The sequence below is a fragment of the Columba livia genome, chromosome 12, assembly GCF_036013475.1.
Source record: "Columba livia isolate bColLiv1 breed racing homer chromosome 12, bColLiv1.pat.W.v2, whole genome shotgun sequence".
In the NCBI taxonomy this organism is placed as follows: Eukaryota; Metazoa; Chordata; class Aves; order Columbiformes; family Columbidae; genus Columba; species Columba livia.
Window position 1 is genome coordinate 17,977,821 of NC_088613.1, and position 22,562 is coordinate 18,000,382.

Consider the following 22,562-nt stretch of genomic DNA (forward strand, 5'->3'; position numbering starts at 1 on the left):
TGTATGGAATTTCCCCGGCTTGGACTGCTGGTAGGCACTTGTGCATCAGAAATTTCTCCGTCCTAGAACTGAAATGTTGCAAGCTTTCCTTGCGCACCAGATGGCACTGTGCTCGACTCAGATTTTTCCCTTTCGTTATTGCATTCAAGAGCAAGGAATCAGTCAGCCCCTTGCATGGAATCATTTTGAGCAGAGGAGGGGAGCAATAGTGAAGATAAATGCTGGACTGCCACGTTTGTCAGTGGAGGTGTGAATAGTGTTTTGTGGCCCTAATTAAGGGCGCACAGCGCTTCCCTGTTCCTCGCGTTGCACCAGAGCAAGCCATCTTCTGGATGTCCAGATTGCCTAACTGCTCCCTAACCCAGTCCTCATCAACCCAGGCAATTCCTCCATTGTCCTGCCTTCCTCTGTCGCCTCAGCGGTACGGGGCTCCTCAGGACAGCCTCCGGCAGAGTAGACAGAGACAAAGAAGGTGTTCAGTAACTCTGCTTTCTCTGTATCTTCTGTCACCAGGGCACTCACCTCGTTCATCAGTGGGCCTACGTTGCCTCTGCTGTTAGTTTTATCTGCCATGTGTTGGAAAAAGCTCTTCCTGTTGTCCTTGACCCTTCTCGCCAGGTTTAATTCTAAGGAGGCCTTAGCTTTCCTAGTTGCCTCCCTACACCCTCTGACAACAGCCTTATATTCTCCCCAAGTGGCCAGCCCCTCCTTCCATGATGTATAAACTCTCCTCTTCCACTTGAGCATACCCAGCAGTTCCCTGTTTAACCACGCAGGTCTCCTGGCTCCCTTCCTTGACTTCCTACGTGTCGGGATGCTCTGATCTTGTGCCCGGTAGAAACAGTCTCTGAACACTGACCAACTATCTTGGGCCCCTTTTCCTTCAATCAGCCTTGCCCATGGCATTTCCCCCAGCAATTGCCTGTAAAGGCCAGAGATTGCTCTGCTGAAATCCAGGGTTGCAATTCTGCTTGTTATCCTGCTCCTGCCACATGAGATCCTGAACTCCACCATCTCATGGTCGCTGCAACCAAGGCAGCCCTCGACCTTTACCACTTCAGCCGGACCCTCCTTGTTAGTGAGGATGAGGTCCAGCAGTGCTCCTCTTCTAGTCGGCTCCTCCACCTTTTGCATCAGAAAGTTATCATCAAGGCACTGGAGGAACCTAGACTGTGGCTGGCCAGCTAAGTAGTCCTTCCAACAAACATCAGGGAAGTTAAAATCCTCCACCACAACCGGGGCCTGTGATTGTGGGGCTGCTCTCAGCTGTCTGTAGAAGGTCTCATCAACTTCCTCACCCTGATCTGGTGGTCTGTAATAGACACCCACAATAGTATCAGCCTTGCCAGCCTGCCCCTTAACTTTCACCCACAGACTCTCAACTCGCTCCTCGTCCGTGCCTGGACAATACTCAATACTCAAAGTTTGTAACAAAAGCTTCTGTTTAACTAAAAGTCATCTTTTGTTTTCTGAAGTTCTGTACTGTTCCTCGTCGTGTTCTCTTCTCACCCACTGTCTGTGAAATGTGATGCTAATATAATACTTTCTGTCATTTGCTTGTGAAGTAGAGTTAGATGTGTTAATGCATAAAGATCTCAAGTCTTGTTGGCCTAACATGCCATCTGCCAGGGCTTAACTAGTGCTTAAGTGTTAAGGTTTTTTATATTGCTTTTTATTAGGATGTTTAATAGGTCTCATACTGTCTTAAATGAACTTTTACAGTACTCGTTGATCTTAAACAGTTTATTGCATAATTAGAATATATGTAATGTTGCTAACTTTGTGATAATATTTAACGTGAAATAATACCTTTTTAAAGTGAGCAGCGATGATTCAAATGACTCCGAGTTTCATGAGTCTGCAGTTAGTGAAGAAGTCAGTGAGTCTGAAGATGACCAACGCCCAAGAACAAGGTATAAATAAAACTTAACTGTGCATATCCTGTGTTTGGTTTTTGGTTTTTAATAGTGCAGTTTGGGCAGTGAGATGGTAAAAATTAAAGACTTTGGATCAGTCCTTAAGATCTTTAATAATACTTGTCTTTAATTTGGTATTTGCTAATAAATTTCGTAGCAAATGTGAGAATTTTGAATTTATACCACACTATGTGGTACACAGCAATTTGAGCTAGTAAAAAATGTCAAATATGTCAATGTAAATTGAGGAATGGTGGATGGCAATAGAGAAGTAGTATTTGACAGTTCTGAGGTTCTGCTGGGTTGTCTGGAGTAGACGGCTGCTATGTGTGTCCAGTGAGGTGAGAGGGAGAAAAGAATTTGGCAGTAAATCTCTGATTGCACAAAGGGAGCCTGTATTCTGTTAGCAATGTAGTTTGTGTACCTTTTTATCGTTGTTTTTCAGTGAGGCAATGAATTATTGCTGTTAATCAGTAATACTGCCTTTTTTTTTTTTTTCATAGATCTGCCAAGAAAGCTGAGGCGGAAGAAAACCAGCGCAGTTACAAACAGAAAAAGAAACGAAGGCGTATAAAGGTTCAGGAGGATTCTTCAAGTGAAAACAACAATAAGGTACTATATTGTGTTTTGAGTTACTAAATGGGAAAAGGAGTTCCTGTCTCTTCCACTCACTGCTTAGGTGCTTGGGTGTATCAAACAACTCTGTACAAAGTACAGTAAAAAATTCTAACTTCTCTCAATGTTTGTTTAGTGCTAAAATTTGTAAAAATGGCGCCATTATGGAGAAAAAATGTTACGTTTGAATAAAACTGCTTCCTGTCTAGATCTTGATAAAAATGCACAATATCGTTTAAGTAAACAGAATTTTTAAAATAAACGTAGAAGATGACCCAAATAGTAGATTAAGGCTTTGCTAGTATTAGGGTTTCTTTTTCTGTGTGGAGTAGGCAATAGCTGATCCGATCTAGCACCACTGGCACAGGAAAATAGTTCTTTGTTAATAGTCATTAGTTACTATCAAAGGATAGCAGGACTTTCGGTGTACTGCCTTCGCACAGCTGGGCTTATCTTTTATGTCTCAGGATACTTTATAGTTAAGGTGACGCTTCTTTTGTCATGCTGGAGAACTTGTTTTTCTCATGAGCAAAACTCCATCTCTGTGTGTGTGTGTATATATATATATATACAAATTTCTGGGAGCTTGTCTGAAAATGAAGGATTTGATGGTCTGTGCCATAATTTTCTTGCTAATGCTGAATTTATTTAATTTGTAATAGAGTAATTCTGAAGATGAGGAGAACGATGATTCAAAATCTCCTGGAAAAGGCAGGAAGAAAATAAGGAAAATTATTAAAGATGATAAGCTTAGAACAGAAACACAAAATGCACTTAAAGAAGAAGAAGAAAGAAGAAAACGTATAGCAGAAAGAGAACGGGAGAGAGAGAAATTGAGAGAGGTATGTTCTGTTTTCTTTGCAAAATGCTAGGAAGATGAATTGTTGATGATAAATTTAAGACCTCATATTTCTACCTAAATTTAATTTGATAAATAGTTTAAAAAGTACCTATGTGTAGCCTTGTAAGCCACAAATTTGATTTGTAGTTTCCTGCAGGTTAATGTTGGTATTTTTATTTAAGACTACTGAGATCTTTCCAAAGCTGTTTCAGTTGCCTACTGCTTTACTTCCCATGGGGAAAAGCACTCTCCCAAAGTAAGTTGTAATGCACAGGTGTTTCTCTTTACTGAATAAATTATGGCTCCCAATTTTGCTCAAGCTAGTGTCTTTCGAATCTTGGTATGACTCACATGTGAAGTATTCCTGTGATGACCTGTTTCTGCTTGCAGGTGATAGAGATAGAAGATGCTTCACCTCTGAAATGTCCCATCACAACCAAACTGGTTTTAGATGAAGATGAAGAAACCAAAGAACCATTAGTGCAGGTTCACAGGAGCATAGTTACCAGACTGAAGCCACACCAAGTAGATGGTACGGCAAGAGAGTTTTAATTTCTTTTTTTTTTTTTCCCTTCACTGGCACAGCACCGTATGCAGCCTGAACTGGAGTCATAACTCCGTGGCAGGCAAGTGCCAGAACATCAGGTTTAGTGCCTTATTTTTGGAAGAGCTTGACAAAAGTAAATGAGATCAGCAATACGTAATTCTGTTTTACCAGCAGAGAAACTTATATTCTAAGTCGGAAGGATCCTCAGAATCATCTGATTCTCCACACTGAGGCAGAAACAGATATATGTTTACTCATTGTACTGAGGAATTGGTATATTCACTTTTTTCCAGTTTTCATTGAAGATTTAAAAATCTCACAAAATTTTTGTGGCTTTCTCAGCAAAATTTTTCTTTTTTCTGATACCTGATATGGCTGCGAATCAAGCCAACTTCTTTCCATATTCTGTTTTTAGTGAATGAGGAGAAAAGGAGAATAACCCGTCATGGTTTTCTTCACAGTTTATACTGTTATTTTAAATTTCCCTCAAAGTTCACAATCTACAAGCTTTCCATTTAAGTAAGAAACCTGTGGACTTGCTTCAGCTCTTAGAGGGAGTTGCCCTGGAGCAGACACAGCAGTCAGGCTGGAGCCTCATCTGTGCTGTGTATAGCACAGCAGAATACAACTCCACAATAAATGTGTTGCAAAGAACAACAGAATCACCCAGCAGACCCTCATGTTGTTAATGCATTTTGTTCTGTAGCATGTATTTCCTTTCCTTTTTTTTTAGCTGTCAAGAGTTCTTACTTGATTTTATCCCCCTCTTTAAGCATCTTCACATCTGTTCTGTCTTAGCAGAATTTCTTCTAGTTGGTTTCAGAGAATTTTGCTAATTTACGAAACTAGTTGTAGTCTTTTCATGAATACCTTGCCACTTTTCCTTCCAGCTCCTCTTTTTTTGCTGACCCCAAGATTGCAGTCATCTGCAGTCTGCACAGTAATGCATTCTAAACCAGTTACCACATCTTCAGTGAAAACTGTAACTATAGTTAAGTTTAAGACAAAGGTCGTATCACATAAAGCCCATTGCACAGAAATGACTCAATTAGCCTGAGCATTGTTTTTCTAAGAGTTATCATGATCTTCCAGTGATCACGCCTATCTCTTATTGAGTGAACATTGATAAAACGAGTGTTTAATTGCAATCATTTTCTTCAGGTGTTCAGTTCATGTGGGATTGCTGTTGCGAATCTGTAAAAAAAACAAAGACATCTCCTGGTTCTGGGTGCATTCTTGCTCACTGTATGGGTCTGGGGAAAACGTTACAGGTAAGAAACAAAAGTTGTCTTGTTTTCTGCTCTGTAACTTGCTTTCAAAACTGATCCAATTTTAATGACTTTCAGAGCATAGCAGAACTTACTGTTTCCTAGTTAGTGACGTGATGAGGGTTTCTGGAGGAAAACATTTTGTAAAGAGGTCTTGAGAAGGAAGTTGTGTTTCATAGTATACAGCTGTGAAAGTTCTGATCTGTGCTTGTGCTTTCTCTGCTTTTAAAGTATGTAAAATTAAATGACATAATCATTGATATTAATGCAAAAAGGTCATATTTAATTTTAAGTGATGTGTAGCTCCCTTGCAACTTCAAAGAAGAAAATGCAGCAAACAGGAGACAGGCTTCAGGAACCTATGTTTCTATGCTTAATAATCTTAAGCAGATTGTGGTTTTTACTGTCTCCCACATTCATGTGTTGCTCCTTAATCTCTTTATTTTCCTCAGTGGTTTCTCAATTTACTTTTTGTACTGGTCAATTAGAGGTTTATCAGTGTTTTGGCTTTTTCTTTCTTTATGCCAGAATTTTAGTGGCTGAAGTTAGATGCTTTGTGGTTTAATATAAACCATGTTTTGCTACAATCAGAACTCCTCCAGGTTGAAGGACAGGGCATTTGTTTTCCGTTTCAGAAATTGTCCACGTGTACATTCATATTTTTGAATCATGAATCACAAACAGTTAAGACCAGAAATTTTGCCTTCGCAGTTAAATACAGGACGTACTTTGAACCACTTTTTCACCTCTCTATTTCTGTTCTTTGGCTTTACAATTCTTTGCTTCCTCAGATCTTCAGGTTCAAGCCTTTATTGTCACTTCAGCGCATGTTCCTTCTCCTTTACACTGCTGAAGACTGCTTTGTAAAAATCTGTAAACAAGAATACTGTAGCCTTTCTTAAAACAGGATTTCCATATTTCTTGGTCTGATACACTGTCTCTTCTGCCATGTTAAAAATTGCACAGTGTTGTGATCTAACCCGTTGGGCAGGTAAATGCCACACGCAGCTGTTCATTCACTCCCCAAATCGGTGAGATGAGCGAGAGAGTTGGAAAAAAAAAAGTAAACCTAGTGGGTTAAGATAAAAACAGTTTAATAGGACAGAAAGGGAGATGATTGTAATAATGATGATGATGATAAAAATAATAAGAATATATATATATAAAAGAAGTGATGGACAATGCAATTGCTCACCAGCTGGTGGTCAGTGATCAGCTTGTCTCCGAGCAGCGATTCTCCCAGCCGCCGTCCCCCAAAATATATACTGAACATGATGTCATATGGTATGGACTGTCCTTTTGGCCAGCTGAGGTCAGCTGTCCTGGCTGTGTCCCCTCCCAGCTTCTTGTGTACCTGGTGTGGTATGAGAAGCTGAAAAGTCCTTGAGTACTTATCAACAACTAGAACATCAGTGTATTATCACAGTATCACAGTATGTTTGGGATTGGAAGGGACCTCAAAAGATCATCTAGTCCAATCCCCCTGCTGGAGCAGGAACACCTAAGTGAGGTCGCACAGGAACATGTCCAGGCGGGTTTTGAATGTCTCCAGAGAAGGAGACTCCACAAGGCCCCTGGGCAGCCTGTTCCAGTGTCTGTCACCCTCACTGCGAAGAAGTTTTTTCTCAAATTTAAGCGGAACCTCTTGTGTTCCAGCTTGATCCCATTACCCCTTGTCCTGTCATTGTTTGCCACCGAGAAGAGCCTGGCTCCATCCTCATGGCACTCACCCTTTATATATTTATAAACTTTAATAAGGTCCCCCCTTAGTCTCCTCTTCTCCAAACTAAAGAGACCCAGCTCCCTCAGCCTTTCTTCATAAGGGAGGTGCTCCACTCCCTTAATCATCTTTGTTGCCCTACGCTGGACCCTCTCCAGCAGTTCCCCGTCCTTCTGGAACTGAGGGGCCGCAACTGGACACAATATTCCAGATGTGGTCTCACCAGGGTGGAGTAGAGGGGCAGGAGAACCTCTCTCGATCTACTAACCACCCCCTTCTAATCCACCCCAGGTACCATTGGCCTTCCTGGCCACAAGGGACCAGTGCTGGCTCATGGTCATCCTGTTGTCCACCAGGACCCCCAGGTCCCTTTCCCCTACACTGCTCTCTAATATGTAGTTTCCCAACCTATACTGGAACCTGGGGTTGTTCCTGCCCAGATGCAGGACTCTACACTTTCCCTTGTTAAATTTCATCAGGTTTTTCCCCGCCCAGCTCTCCAGCCTGTCCAGGTCTCTGGATGGCAGCACAGCCTTCTGGTGTGTCAGCCACTCCTCCCAGCTTAGTGTCATCAGCAAACTTGCTGATAGTACACTCTATTCCCTCGTCTAAATCGTTAATGAATATATTGAATAATATTGGCCCCAGTACTGACCCCTGAGGCACTGCACTAGATCCAGGCCTCCAACTGGACTCCGCACCACTGACTACCACTCTCTGGCTTCTCTCCTTAAGCCAGTTTGCAACCCAAATATCAAAATCATTCTCACTCTAAATCCAAAACACAGCACTATACCAGCTACTAGGAAGAAAATTAACTCTATCCCAGCTGAAACCAGGACATCCAGTGAACAACTTTCCAGTTCTATTAGTCTTTAAAATCTGAAGCTCAATCCCCATCTTAAAATGTTTCTTCTGAAACTAATCACCCAAGCAGTTGCTGTAAAACAATGCTCATCGCCATTTTTAAAGCTTATGCTTTTGACCTTCAAAAGAGGCAAAAGATCAGAAACAGTTTTCTTGAATTCCTTGCATCTCAGTATTCATGCTTGGGAGTGTTGAATTCCTTGTGTGTTTGCTTGTTTCCAAGTGATATATCTGTCTTTATAAATTTCGGATTGCATTTTGCCAGGTGTAGCATCACCTCAAATACTACGAGCAAAGAAGTAGGGTAAGTTGCCCATCTTACTCTGCTGCCTGGTCTGTGCCCCACAATTCCATTAGCAGAAATCATTTGAGAGAAGAATCTTTCCCTCTGCTTCTGGGAAAGAAAAAGGGAAATTTCTGAGAACTCTGAAAAAGGAGGAGGGTGACAACCCAATACGTGCTTGAAAAGGCCCTCAGAAAAGCAGGGCCACTTTGGTCTCCCTGTTGTTGGTCTTCATTGATGCTTGTTTCCTCATTTCTGGACAAGGGAGATACTCTCATATCTTCATCAGGACAGCTGGCTGGTGAAATGAATTGCTGTGAACCATTTTTATCTCTGGCTCGCACTGAATCATTAGAAATCTCAATTGCAGCTTCTGCAGATGTTGGAATTGATTAGAACCGGTTTCAGCTTGGCGTCAGGGCCTTCATGTCTCAAGAACGGTTCGTGGCTGTAAAGTCACTTGAGAGGAGATATGCCCAGTGCGCTGGTGAGTTTGTGACCGCCAAGTCTAGATCATGTTAGCAGCCAGCACTTGCTCAATATTTGTTTCTAAATTCTTTTATTCACATGCTCCAAATATGGATGCACTTTACTCATTCCCAGAGTGCAGTCTCTTTAGCATGGTGATGATGGTTCTCAAAGAGGTTATTTTCTTCCTGCAGTGAGGATGGGATCCTCAAAGTGTCTGTTAGGAAATGCCATCTCACCATCCTCTTCCACCTTGATCAGTAGTGGTAGAAGCTTCCCCATTGGATTGGGAAGCCCTATCCCCTGGCCTGAAGGCTTAAGATCTGTTCATTTGTAGAGAGGTCAGTATATCAGCCTACACAATCCAAGTTGTGTCTCAACATTTTGGTGCTGTAGTCTGCAAGTGCCTCCAGCCAGCTGTACAACTCTTTTAGTCACTTAGGAAAACAAAATGCTGTAAGATACTGTTGACAAGCAGTTCATCTTGGATACCTGTAGGTTCAGAATGAGGTGTCTCAGTAGTTCTTACTCTCTGTGGTGCTCACATCTGCCTTGCTAGCTGGTGTTTGGCATAGTGAGCACACCTGGACGCTGCTAGAGAGCAGACTTGGCTTCAAGTCTTTCATTATTATTTTTGCAATCTTGAAATAGCCTCCAAGAGAAGATCTGCAGAGATGCTCTAGCAGGAGGTATCTGTTATTCTTTGCTAGTATTAACTATGCCTTACTGGGTCAGACAGCTTCTTTATTCATGTGTCTTCCCTCTCAACCGTTGTTACCCAGGGCTCTTCAAAAAGTGAAGTTACATGAGAAGTACCTAATCCTGCTCTCCTCTGTCCTAATTCAGACAAGATTCTGAGAATCTTTCTTGACCTGCGAATTGCAGGTTATAGTCATGGAGAGCTTAGACTGGTGTAACACCTTTGGATTCTGTGTTTCCCCTGGATTCCTCTGCAAAGAACAAGCTCAAGGGAATCAAGGGAAGCTTGGGGTTTACTGTTTCCTGATTTGGGGGGTTTTTGTGGGGTTGCGGGTTGTTTTGAGAAACACAGAGCTGTAGATGATCAGAGGGACTGCGGTCGTTTACTGTATGTACTGTTTAGGTTAAACAGTCTGCGATCTTGGTTGGTTGTGGTGCACAGCATGTGGACAGTATGTTTGTAAGAACTCCAGCAGCAGTACGTATAGCTTTGCTTTGATTATAGAAGTTGGGGTGACAGACACAATACTTTGACAATCTGCAATCCTATAGAAGATGACTTTCGTTCATGCTTTGAAAATCACCTTTGAAGAGTATATTTTTACATGCTTAATTCTAGCTTAGGTGTTAGGGTTCTTCAGGAGTTAATTACACCTTTTGCTGGAGATTTGCTGTTGTGCTTTGTTGTAGCAGTGCAGTCTAGGTGTCTTTGTACGCTTGTACTTTATATACCTGATACTTTAGTTTGATGAAACATTTCACAGCAAAGGTATTTTTGAATGTGCTGTAGATGTGTTCATGACGTTTTGGCCATAATTTTTTGGTAATCAAAGGAAGACACGGTAACAAATACTTATTAAGTATTTTTATGGCCGGTGTGTGTAGCTTAGGTAGTTGTTTTTTTCCCGATGTGGTCACTACTGTGCTCTGTAATGCCATTTGCTGTTGAGCTCTCGGAAGAGCCAAGTCAGCCACACGTTTTAGCAGACTTTGCAAACTGCAGAGAAGAATGTCAGTAAAGGATCTGCGAAATAAGGGAATTAGGGACTTGCTGGCCATCCAGGACATAGGACTTTTGTGATTAGTCTTCGTGGGTAGTTCTTGCATCCAAACATGAGATGCTTTCGTCTCGATCGCAAAACCGCTAGTAATTCCTTCTGTATTGCAGTATCTAAAAGCAGTTCTTTGCCCAGTGTTCCAAGAATAGTAATGCAGCTTGAAATTACTTTGAACAGTCTATTAAATCAGAGTTGCCAGACACCAAGGTTTGATCTGGAAAGAACTTTTCCAGATATTGTATGGTTATGTGGGTTAGGGCACAGTCTTCACCAGTAACAGTCTGGTGTGTGAGCTGGAGCTGCCATGGGATCACTGACTCTACAGCTTCCAGGTTTTTACAGGTTATCTGTAGTTCTATATTTGTTTGTTACTCCTCAAAAATAGGCAGAAACACCGAGTGACATCAAAACGTTTAAGTTTTTTTCCCCAAGCCTCAAGGAGGTGTCACAATCTGCAACATACAGCCAGTCTGGCTACAGGCTAAATGGTTGGAAAGCATTTTGGTAAACTGTTTCAGAGCTCTTTTGAGAGAATTTGCCAATATGCTGAAAAAAATGTGGAAAACGTTGATATAAGACTGAAGTTCACTTTGAAGAAAGTTGAATTTATTTCATGTTTGGCGTAAGTATTGGAAGAAAGCTTAAAAATGACCTAATATACATTTTTGGTTTATGATAATGATTGATGAACTGTAAAGGGAGAGTTCCTTATTTGTGAAATTGTTCAGCAATCTGGGCAATACAAATCTACGTGTATCTCGATGTGTGAAGGATGTACGCAGCCGTGTAACACTGAGTAATAACTATATGACTTCAAAATAAATGTCTATTAAATGTTAAGCAGCGAGTTGTTTAACAAACAGAAAAAGAATGTTTGAACAAGACTGTTGTTGGTAAATTTTGTATGTGAATATATACTTGTGCGTTTAATATTTGGTGTATAATTTGGCTTTTTTTCCTTTTGCAGGTAGTAAGTTTTCTTCACACAGTCTTGCTGTGTGAGAAGCTGGATTTTCGGACAGCTCTGGTAGTGTGTCCGCTGAACACTGCCTTGAACTGGTTGAATGAGTTTGAAAAATGGCAAGAAGGCTTAGAAGATGACGAAAAACTAGAGGTATAAGGCTTAAAAAGAGTTCTTAAAAATCAAATAACTGAACAGTTTGCATAATTGCGAAGCTCCCTCACCCAAAATATAGACTGAATGCACTTTAAGCATGTGAAAAATCTACTTGCATGGATACGCTTTAGTTATTTAAAAGTTACGCTGGTCCTTTGGTATTTTAAAAGAAATTCAAGCGTGTTTGTCCCCCTTTGACAGGTCTGTGAACTAGCGACTGTGAAACGCCCTCAAGAGAGAAGCTACATGCTCCAGCGTTGGCAAGATGAAGGAGGTGTGATGATAATAGGCTATGAGATGTATCGTAATCTCGCACAGGGCAGGAATGTGAAGAGTAGAAAACTTAAAGAAATATTCAATAAAGCTTTGGTTGATCCAGGTAAGTGAAAATTAATATGAGTATGAATTATATACATTGTGCTTTCTGGTTTATGCATAGGAGCTAAGTAATCTTGCAAATGGACATCTGTCGGGCAAATAATTTTAAACAGTAACATTAGTAAGATTTATCACATTTTCTGTATTGTCTTAGGCTGAGTTATATAAATGGTTGTTCAGAAACTACCCCATCTGCTTTTGTCAATAGACTTCTATAGTCTATTGCCTTAAACACAGAAATGACCACAGGAATATATACCGGAAATTTTCCTAATAGGTATCTTTTTTGCTTTCTTTGCAAGGTAATTTGAAGTGACTCTGTTGGGAACCTACGGTTATTTTAATCTGCTCATTTGTTACAACCACAAACCGCTTTATCCTTAGTAGAAATCTACCATTAAGGGCATAACTATACATGAAAAATAGTTGAGAAATGTACCTTAGAAGTGTGAGCAAGTGTTAATTAAGTGCTAATGTATATCTATCGGATGGTCACCAAGAAGAACTAGCGAGTTTAAGGTTTGGCAATAATCACCTAAATAGCAAAATTTTCTTAGTAATTCTGAACTGTCAACTGATATCTGAAAACAACTTCTGGTTATGCAACATGTGGTGTATTTTTCAAATGCAGTGGTAGGTAAGGTGAATGGTTTCTTTGGTTCTGTAGGTAAGTTTTGTTGGGTTTTAGTTATTTGTCTGGACTTGAGGTTTCTTGACGGCATGTGGTTGATTTTCTTTTGTTTTGTTTCTCCTCATTGATGAAGTACAGCATTGGTCTGGTTTATTTAGGGAGTATTTTGTGAGCTTGATTTTGTGACATTTCAAATAATGGTAGGGCTGTGAATTTTGTTTGAACAGTCAAAGGGATTATTCTAATGGGAAAAATAACTGTGTGGTTATTGGCCTGGGCCGGCTGGTATTGGCATCCCCAACTCTGCAGAAAGCATGTCTGAGCAGCTAAAACATTAATTAATTTTCTGCCAGTTTGACTTGCTAAGTGGCATAATTGCTGTGGAGTCAGGGAAGCTGCAGTACAGTAGCTGATGAACTATTTTTGTGATCATATTGAATCCACAGGCATTATTTAAGCGATGAAGAAAATGCACTTCTTACCCGTGGATTTTCTGACTCCTCTATTAAAGCTGCAATTACTGAAAACAGGGGGAAAAAAAAATAAAAAGGGGGAGAGAGAGGAAAACAGTGTCCTGTCAGTCTTATTCTGTATCTCATTTGCTCAGGATATTGCAGTTGGTCATGTTCTGGTGCAATGATGAAAGAAAATTTTATATGCTCCTTTATATGAGTTTTGTGGTGTTTGTCCTTGTGGAGGGGGTCAGTGAGGCTAATCATAGGGGTCTTTATAATAGTAATATTGTCCCTTCCTTTGTGAATTGGTATTTATGTAATTTTAAAAACAGCAGACTGCGAAGTGAGGTGGCATTTTGGGCACATAGTTTTATGGAGGAGACTTGTGTCACCTTCCCTGTCCTGTCTCTTGTGTATCCCTTGGTTTTTACATCCTACTTGTAGGTGTGCCAGACCTCGTTAAACCGCTCAGGACAACATGATAGAGCAGTGTTTGTGATTAGGTTGTGGACTTTTGTAGATTTAATCAAGTTGGAAACTGCAGCACATCGAGCCTTGTAGGTTTTGAATAATTCCACATGAACATGGAACCCTCTGTTTTGTTTTCAGATGACTTGGTTGGTAGGATGGAATCCTTTTGTTGCTGCAAGTCTTTATTTTAACTCATTATAAAAATAAGTATTCATCTGTTGTTATCCATTAGTTTTTGGAGACATTTGGGTTGGCTGAGCTGATGAGCAGTGTCTTGCAACAACCGTTATTGGTTTTTTGCTGTCTCTGTGAATCACAGCACTGGCAATACAGCAGCCTGCCAATAAAGAGTTGTGAAGCTGTGTGCTGGCTTACTGCTCTGCCTGTAAATAGGAAAACCATTGCCTCTGGGAGCCTGTTTAATTTAAATAGTTGCAAATTTGGTATTTGAGCAATAATTTAATGATACGTGTCTGGTTAAAATGAATACTGCTGGGGTAGACGTGCTATAGCAGGCGCTTGTACTGCACTGTATACAACAGAAGAGGGGACCAGAGAGGGAAGGTTTAGCCAAAGTTTATGGGTGGAGAAGTGATTTCATTAATTAACTAGCTCTGCTATGTGAAATAATAGCAGGATTATATACGTGTGCAGGGCAGCAAATGGTTTCCCATAATGCTTTGTGCAAATGATGAAGTGCAGTTTGGTTTATTGATAGCTGGTGTGCTTTGCTTGCAGCATTTCAGGAACTTGGTATTTTTTTGACTTGTTGCTACTAATAAAAATTCCCTTAACTGTTTAATTTGCAAAGAGCTCTATAATTGGTAGTTGTATAAGCTAACTTGTAGACTTCAGAGAAGAACTGTGTTTATATCTGTATATCTGTCACTGAGTATGTCTCATATATATCAATATAGTAACATGCAAGTACAGCAAGAAGGATAGGAAGATGAAGACTATGAACTTGGAGGAAACGTTGAAGGAGTAAGGCTGTTTAGCCTAGAAAAAAGACAACTAAATTGACATTTTCCACCATGTAGGAGCTGGTTACTGGAAAGACTGGTAACAGTTATTTTTTACATCAGCTAGAGAAAGGGCAGAATTTATTCTGATTTACAGCAGAAATCATTTACATTAGGTATTATTGCACAGTGTTTCAGCAAAACAGAGAGGTCATGGAGTTTCCTTCTTGTGTCGGGGAGGACGTGTCCCTTTCTCATAACTCCTCTCTTGGATGAAGAAACTGGACTCCCTTGAGGTCCCTTTAGGTTACATTCCTTTCTAATATTTGAGAAATGTTCTGTCTGTAATGAATTGCACTCAAGTTTTTTAAGAACAAGGAAAAAACCCACAAATTTATGAAAATCCTGCCACTGAGTTGTAGCCAAGATGTTAGTTCAAGATACCAGCGCTATGTGCCTGCCAAACAAACCACAAATAATTTCACTAAGGTAGCTTTTTTTCCACAGTTTTGCTGTCATTCACTTACTCTAAACAACAGGTTTTGAGGTGGGATTTTTGTTTGTGTTTCTTCTTGTTTTTTAACTAACCCCTTCATGTTAAAGAATCACAGTCTTTACTGAAACTAATTTCTGGGGTATTTGCACAGTTTTGATTGCTATCTGTCACTAAGACTTCATTATCCTTTTTCTCTAATGTACTTTGATTCCGATTTAAGCATAATGTACTAGACCAAACGCATTTCTGAGAATGATATATTAGTGCGCAAGCTGTCACATCTGGTAGGGAGATATTGCAAATGCCTCAGTTTTAGAAAACTGCTCCAAACCATCTCAGTAGTACTGTACACACACTGCACGAGCAGCTCGCTCACAGGATCCTCGCTTATCAGGAAATACTAGAGTGAGGACCAGAGAAAGGATCTGTCCCTGTTAAGAGATGTTTGCCTAAAATTAAAGGAAGGCTTTGTGTGTAGTCACTCAGGGTTTGTATGCTGTCAGAACTGGGAAAGGTACAGAAGTTGTGAAATAATATGGGGAAATGTTTCTGTGGCAGATGTGAAAATTCAGAAATAAGTAGGCTTGAAAAAGTGTTAGGTGTGTTCAGAATTCATATGTGGATTTTCATAATTAATTGCCTTGCAGTCTTGGTTAAAAATACTTTTTTTTACTCCTTGGAAAAAGTATCTTCTTGATTCCTTTTCTATTAGCCTGTAGGATTCAAATCACTTTTTCACTGAATCCCAGAATGTCAGGGGTTGGAAGGGACCTTGAAAGCCAATCCAGTGCAATCCCCCCATGGAGCAGGAACACCCAGATGAGGTTACACAGGAAGGTGTCCAGGCGGGTTGGAATGTCTGCACAGAAGGAGACTCCACAACCTCCCTGGGCAGCCTGGGCCAGGCTCTGCCACCCTCACCCCCAACAAGTTTCTTCTCAGATTTAAGTGGAACCTCCTGTGTTCCAGTTTGCACCCATTACCCCTTGTCCTATCATTGGTTGTCACCGAGAAGAACCTGGCTCCATCCTCCTGACACTCACCCTATATATATCTGTAAACATTAACAAGGTTACCCCTCGGTCTCCTCTTGTCCAGCTCCAGAGCCCCAGCTCCCTCAGCCTTTCCTCACACGGGAGATGCTCCACTCCCTTCAGCATCTTGGTGGCTGCGCTGGACTCTCTCCAGCAGTTCCCTGTCCTGCTGGAACTGAGGGGCCACAACTGGACACAATATTCCAGGTGTGGTCTCCCCAGGGCAGAGCAGAGGGGCAGGAGAACCTCTCTGACCTACTGACCACCCCCTTCTAACCCACCCCAGGTACCATTGGCTTCCTGGCCGCAAAGGCACTTAAAATGGCACAATTAAGATGATTGGCACTGGCATTGAATCGTGAAAGTGGACAAAGCTGTAATTGTTTCTGTGTTGTTAATCACTGTCCTAGAGTTAATTTTTCTTTACAAGCCAGTGTAAATTTAGTCTGAGGAAAAGTGTTCTTGGTAGGTTATGAAAGATTATATTGTCTGTGCTGGTAAAAGCTGATAAATACTCCTTTGCCAGCCTTTTTAGAGCTGAATGGATGAACCTGGCTGATGTGTTTGCATAACATTTTTCAAAGGTGTTTAAACTTGACTTCAGGTGACTTCATGTTTGATAGTACTGGAATTGAGGTTGGGTTCAGATCTGGTAAAACATATTCTAAGTTATTGGTTGGATCATAGAATATCTTTTCCTTTCAAGGAAAGAGCTTCCAGAAATTGCCCCAATTCTGAAAACCATTGGGGTGTGTAAGTCTCTTCTGCCAAGTTTGGTATTATTTATCTAAATCCCCAAATTGTAACACTTAATAATTCTACTTGAGTGGCTTTGTGTACCATGGAAATGTATTGTGATATGGTTTTGACATTGCTTGTGCAACTCACCTAAAACAGCAGCCTAGAATCCTTGGGATTGTCTTCTGCAAGAAAGTTGAGGACATTTCCATGGTGATGTTCAGCTACAAGCTGGTAATTCACTTGTCTGTAATTCAAGTCAGATTTGATTGGGTCTTGTCTTAGGTAAGAACTTAAATTGCACTGTTTACCCCTGTTGATACTGACCTATTGCCTTAATGAAAAATTACTGGTTACCTGATTTTTGGTTTTCTTTAGAATTGACCAAGCACCAGTAGATGGCATCCTAAGCTGGGTTTAAGGCACAGTTTATGAAGTTTTGACAGGGTGAATGGAAGTGTAGATAAGTTTTAGAGGAACATATTGCAAAGCTGTAGCTAGTCCTTCCCGTGAAGACTTTACAAGCAACAGCCTGTAGTTCACCAGGATGGCTACTGTGAGTGTTTGTGCAAAGGCTGGGTGGGAGCCTTAATGGCACTAAAAGAAAACACTGCAAAACACACACATGCGCATAAGTTTAAAAACAAACACACAAACCAAAATAAAACCCCCACAAACCTAATAATATTAGTAGAACAAATTTTGGATTCCTAAGGCCGCCAGTTTCTTTGTGGTCATAAAAGATGGAACAGATTTAATGTTATTTTCTTTCCAGGCCCCGACTTTGTTGTTTGTGATGAAGGGCACATACTGAAGAATGAAGCATCCGCTGTCTCTAAGGCAATGAATTCTATTCGATCTAGGAGAAGAATAATCCTTACAGGAACACCACTGCAAAATAATCTTATAGAATGTGAGTAGTTCTCTGGTTTAAGGAGTGTCTGTTTCCTTGACTATACTTTTGCCTTTCAGCAAAATTAGAAAGAAATTAATTTCTTAGAAGAAATTAATTTGATACAGTGAAGCTGTTGGCTAGGTTTTAGTATCTAAATAAAGCCTAACAATTTGTTTTGGCATTTAAATCATTTTAAGATGTGGCTCCATGATGATTTAAGCCAAATTGAAATAAAGGTCTTGGGAATCTGGTCTCTCCTCTGTCCTTTCCCTCAGCATGGCCTTAGGTATATCCAGTTCCTCAGGGAACCTGCGTGAGGAGTATCAGAAAATGAGCAATGCAGACCCGAACAGCTTTCTGATGGTTTAGTTCCTTGCTCTGCCTGACCAAAGAATTGGAGGAGCCTCAGCACATCAGAGCAAAGGGAGAGAATGTTCAGAGGGGAGATGGGTGGCCCAGGTCTTCCAGCAGCACCATTTTAAATTGTTTTAAACCACTGTAGAGCAGAGTTCTTACTAAACAGTGATTTATCTTACTACCTTGGGAATTTATACCTTATGTAGCTTGTAACATTTGCTCCTGTTTATAAATACACTGTAATGTTTGTTCCTATGATTAATATGCTTTTGACTATACTAAAAAAAAATCATAAATATGATTTTATGATTGCTTTGGTGTAACAGCAGCTTTCAAATGTGTAACAAACACAATGAGGTAGTTCAAAATCTGACATTAAATTAAGAAGTTATCTCTGCCTAGAGTGTGTGTCAATTTAAGATGCCCTTTCTGGAAAATATTTGGGTTGTTTGGGGTTTTTTTTGTTAACATACAGCTCTTAGTTTAGATAAGACACATTTATTTTCTGTTAGAATTAATCCTAGTACTGTACTTGACGTTTTGAACAACTGAAGTCTGATCTTTTTGTCCTAGATCACTGCATGGTTAACTTTATTAAGGAGAATTTGCTGGGTTCAATTAAGGAATTCCGAAATCGATTTATAAATCCAATTCAGAACGGTCAGTGTGCAGACTCCACTCCAGCAGATGTCAGAGTCATGAAGAAGCGTGCACATATTCTCTATGAGATGTTGGCTGGATGTGTGCAGGTAAGAAGAGTTTTACTGTAACTAATTACTTGAATTAGCTGCAGGAGGGGCAGCAGTTATTTTATCTCATTCTGATAAAAGCTCTCAAAGGTGAGTAAAGTTGCTGTTTGAGAGATCTGGTGAATCCAGCTATTACTTTTGACTTAAATATTTTCAATATTTAGTAGATCTCTGCATTATTTATTGCTACTAGAAAATCTTACAAAAATTTTGTAGCTTTTATCCAAATATCAGTGTATCCTGAGCAGGACATATATGTATATGAGAGCATACAGCTGTTTTCCTGCTAGGAGACTAGAAGATTATATAACAGAGGAGGATATCAGTTGCTTTGAAATATTCTCCTTCAATTCCATAGACACATTTAAATAATGCGCATTTTAAAACTCAACTGCCTTAAAAACTGCACAGAAAACTGGTGATCCGTAGTTTGTCACTTGGTTCTGAATTGCTATTTATTCTGATCTGTGAGAATTAGAACAATGAGGAAGAGAAGGAAGGTTAATCAGGTCCAGAAGGGTGAAGAACTTCTTAACTTAAAGATGTTAGCTGAAAACAACAAACCAGAACTGCATAGATGGTGCAGGAACACAGAAAAGGCAGAACAAGAGGAGGAACATAAATAGCAAGTAAATCTCAGATGCTGGGCATCCCGTGTTTGTGCAGCATTGGACGGAGCCCGGGTGGATGTTTTCACCCGGAGCAGAGCCTGTCTGTAGAGAGCAGCTCTCCCTTTTGGGCATTTGAGCTACTCTGTGATTTTCTTTGAAGAAAACAAGTGTGCAGCAAGCTGGCTGAGCTGTCCTGCAGGCAGGGATGTGGTGCAGGCCGGCGCAGGCAGGTTGGCTCTGATGGAGGTCACATACCTGCCGAACCTGCAGCGCTCTCTCGCTCAGGATCGATACACCAGTCTCCGTTCGGGTGAAGGGGGAGGTGGAGAGAAGCAGACTAGTGGAAGAGGAGAAAAAATGAAAACACAAGTACATTTTGCATTGCCCCAAGCAAGTATTCAAAAACTATGTACTGTAAAACAGCAAATGATTAACCTGAGTGTGAGTTCATCAGTGATAAAAACATTGATATTAGCTGCTTGGCTTAGAGACGCTTTCACAAAAAAAGGTTTAGTATTTTTTTTTTTAAACCCACAAACGTAGTTACCAGAGCAGTTACTGAAGTTGCAGGCAACTTTGGAAGGGCTTGGAACTGGGACATGGGCTTAACAAGTCATATTTTGACTAGAGAACTGGATTTACTAGGTAAGATGGGCTTCTGCAGACTGTAGCTGGATTGTCTTTAGTGGGCTTTCTTCTCCTCTTTGTGGTTGGAAAGCAACTGAATCATTGTATTTTACGCATGATGCTTTCTCATTTAAGATGCCAGAAGTTCTTAAGCTTTCAGTAGTAATTTCCATGTTTATATGACTAAAGTACTGTTTGTTAAATTACAGAGGAAAGATTACACAGCATTAACGAAGTTCCTCCCACCAAAATACGAGTATGTTCTAGAAGTTCGAATGACACCTATTCAGTGCAAACTCTATCAGTACTACTTGGATCATTTGACAGGTATGTGCCTACAGTTCTCTGAGGTGACAAGATTGATGGTCATTTAATAAGGGGTGTTTTGCCATAGCTGGTAGGTAGGAGATTTTTTTTTTATATATGTATTATTGACTTTGCAGATTAATTTTGCCGCTTCCTGTAAATTTAACTTAGCTCTGAAATTTGAATTATAGCAAACCATTTGGTTGCACACTAAAAACAAAAGAAATTGAGGAATAATAGTATTTGCATCTCTTAACAGTAGTCCAATTTCAGGTTTTCATTCATCTCTCTTTTTTATAAACATGAAACATAATTGATTTAATGTCTTGCTCTTGACTTGAGTAAGGCATTTGACACAGTCTCCCACAGCATCCTCACAGCTAAACTGAGGGAGTGTGGTCTGGATGACCAGGTAGTGAGGTGGACTGTGAACTGGCTGAAGGGAAGAAGCCAGAGAGTCGTGGTCAATGGAGCGGAGTCCAGTTGGAGGCCTGGATCTAGTGCAGTGCCTCAGGGGTCAGTGCTGGGGCCTGTATTATTCAATATATTCATCAGTTATTTGGATGAGGGAATAGAGTGTACTATCAGCAAGTTTGCTGATGACACGAAGCTGGGAGGAGTGGCTGACACGCCATCCAGAGACCTGGACAGGCTGGAGAGTTGGGCAGGGAAAAATTGAATGAAATATAACAAGGGCAAGTGTAAAGTCTTGTATCTGGGTAGGAACAGCCCCAGGTTCCAGTATAAGTTGAGGAATGACCTATTAGAGAGCAGCATAGGGGAAAGGGACCTGGGGGTCCTGGTGGACAGCAGGATGAGCATGAGCCAGCACTGGGCCCTTGTGGCCAGGAAGGCCAATGGGTTAGGGTTAGGGTGGTTTAATCCTGGGGTGGATTAGAAGGGGGGTGGTCAGTAGGTCAGAGAGGTTCTCCTGCCCCTCTGCTCTGCCCTGGGGAGACCACAGCTGGAATATTGTGTCCAGTTGTGGCCCCTCAGTTCCAGCAGGACAGGGAACTGCTGGAGAGAGTCCAGCACAGCCACCAAGATGCTGAAGGGAGTGGAGCATCTCCCGTGTGAGGAAAGGCTGAGGGAGCTGGGGCTCTGGAGCTTGGGTGAGACTGAGGGGTGACCTCATCAATGTTTACAGGTAGATAAAGGGTGTTGGGAGGATGGAGCCAGGCTTTTCTCGGTGACAACCAATGATAGGACAAGGGGTAATGGGTTCAAACTGGAACACAAAAGCTTCCTCTTAAATTTGAGAAGCAACTTGTTGGGGGTGAGGGTGGCAGAGCCTGGCCCAGGCTGCCCAGGGAGGTTGCGGAGTCTCCTTCTGTGCAGACATTCCAACCCGCCTGGACACCTTCCTGTGTAACCTCATCTGGGTGTTCCTGCTCCATGGGGGGATTGCACTGGGTGAGCTTTCCAGGTCCCTTCAACCCCTGACATTCTGGGATTCTGCCTCTTTTAGAGGGGAGAAAGCTGCCTGTGCAAACCCTGGCTCCTGTCTTCAGAGCCAAGCTCTATGCTGGTTGCTGATGCCCACATTAATTCATGCATTACGTCTGTATTTCAAAAGAGCACACTCTGATTTTCATTAAATACAGGAGTCTTGCTATTGAAGATAAATATAGAAGGGGGATGGCTGCTTCTCATCTGCAGATTTTCAAAATTATGTTTTTCCGTGCACTGTAACAGGCGTAAACTAAAGTACACATCTTACATGTTATTTTACCAAGTTTTTCCTTCATTGGTGAAAAAGATACACGTTTTCTTTCACTTCTGCAAAATAGGAGATGAAAAAGTCTGTAGAACTTGTTAACTTGAAACGTGTTAAGAGAAAGTTTCTCTGTGATGTTAGCTCAGGTTTAGGAAAGTCGAATCTAAGAATTTCTGATGTCCTTAAAATTCCATTTCCCAAACTGACGGGCCACACAAATGGGAAGATACCTGAAGCTATTGTATGATTAAAACATAGCAAGAACTTGCTTTATTAAAATATTTCTACTCAGTAGATGTATACTGGGATTATCTTATCTATTGAGCAAATATACTAAATAAGCTTCGTTCCTGTTGTGCCATAGACATTTGATGACTGTGATGCAATAAATACTATTTGCTTGCAGGTATACATTCCTTAAATTATGCATGTAATAAATATGAAAAGGAATCTATTTCAGGAACCTAAAATTAATGTGCTGTTTAATGAGAAATTGAGACTACAAAAAAGAGGTTTAATTCTCTTTGCACTAATTTCTGCTTGGACATTGAAAAAATAGACTGGGCTTTTTTTAGATTCTTTATTGTAGCAGAGTATTGCAGTGTTACAAGTCATTGAACAAAGGTAGCTTGAAATAGTAAGCCAAACTTGTTGAAACCTAAATGCCAATTTTATTTTGTGTTTTCTACCTGGGGCTGCTTTTCAAGAGCTGTTTTTACAAAAGCTAAATAAACAT

General features: G+C 40.8%; 1 protein-coding gene across 5 annotated transcripts in view; it reads left to right on the forward strand.

Moving 5' to 3' along the window:
• Positions 1 to 22,562, forward strand: part of ATRX (ATRX chromatin remodeler) — an 88,003-nt gene that overhangs the window by 41,517 nt on the left and 23,924 nt on the right. For all 5 annotated transcript variants that reach the window (XM_065077994.1, XM_065077996.1, XM_065077998.1 and 2 more), the window contains 10 exons: positions 1,820 to 1,913; positions 2,420 to 2,528; positions 3,194 to 3,373; positions 3,763 to 3,904; positions 5,081 to 5,190; positions 11,250 to 11,396; positions 11,601 to 11,778; positions 17,340 to 17,477; positions 18,390 to 18,565; positions 20,013 to 20,130. In XM_065077994.1, coding sequence (XP_064934066.1) covers positions 1,820 to 1,913; positions 2,420 to 2,528; positions 3,194 to 3,373; positions 3,763 to 3,904; positions 5,081 to 5,190; positions 11,250 to 11,396; positions 11,601 to 11,778; positions 17,340 to 17,477; positions 18,390 to 18,565; positions 20,013 to 20,130 — 1,392 coding nt within the window. The remainder of the gene's footprint in view (positions 1 to 1,819; positions 1,914 to 2,419; positions 2,529 to 3,193; positions 3,374 to 3,762; positions 3,905 to 5,080; positions 5,191 to 11,249; positions 11,397 to 11,600; positions 11,779 to 17,339; positions 17,478 to 18,389; positions 18,566 to 20,012; positions 20,131 to 22,562) is intronic.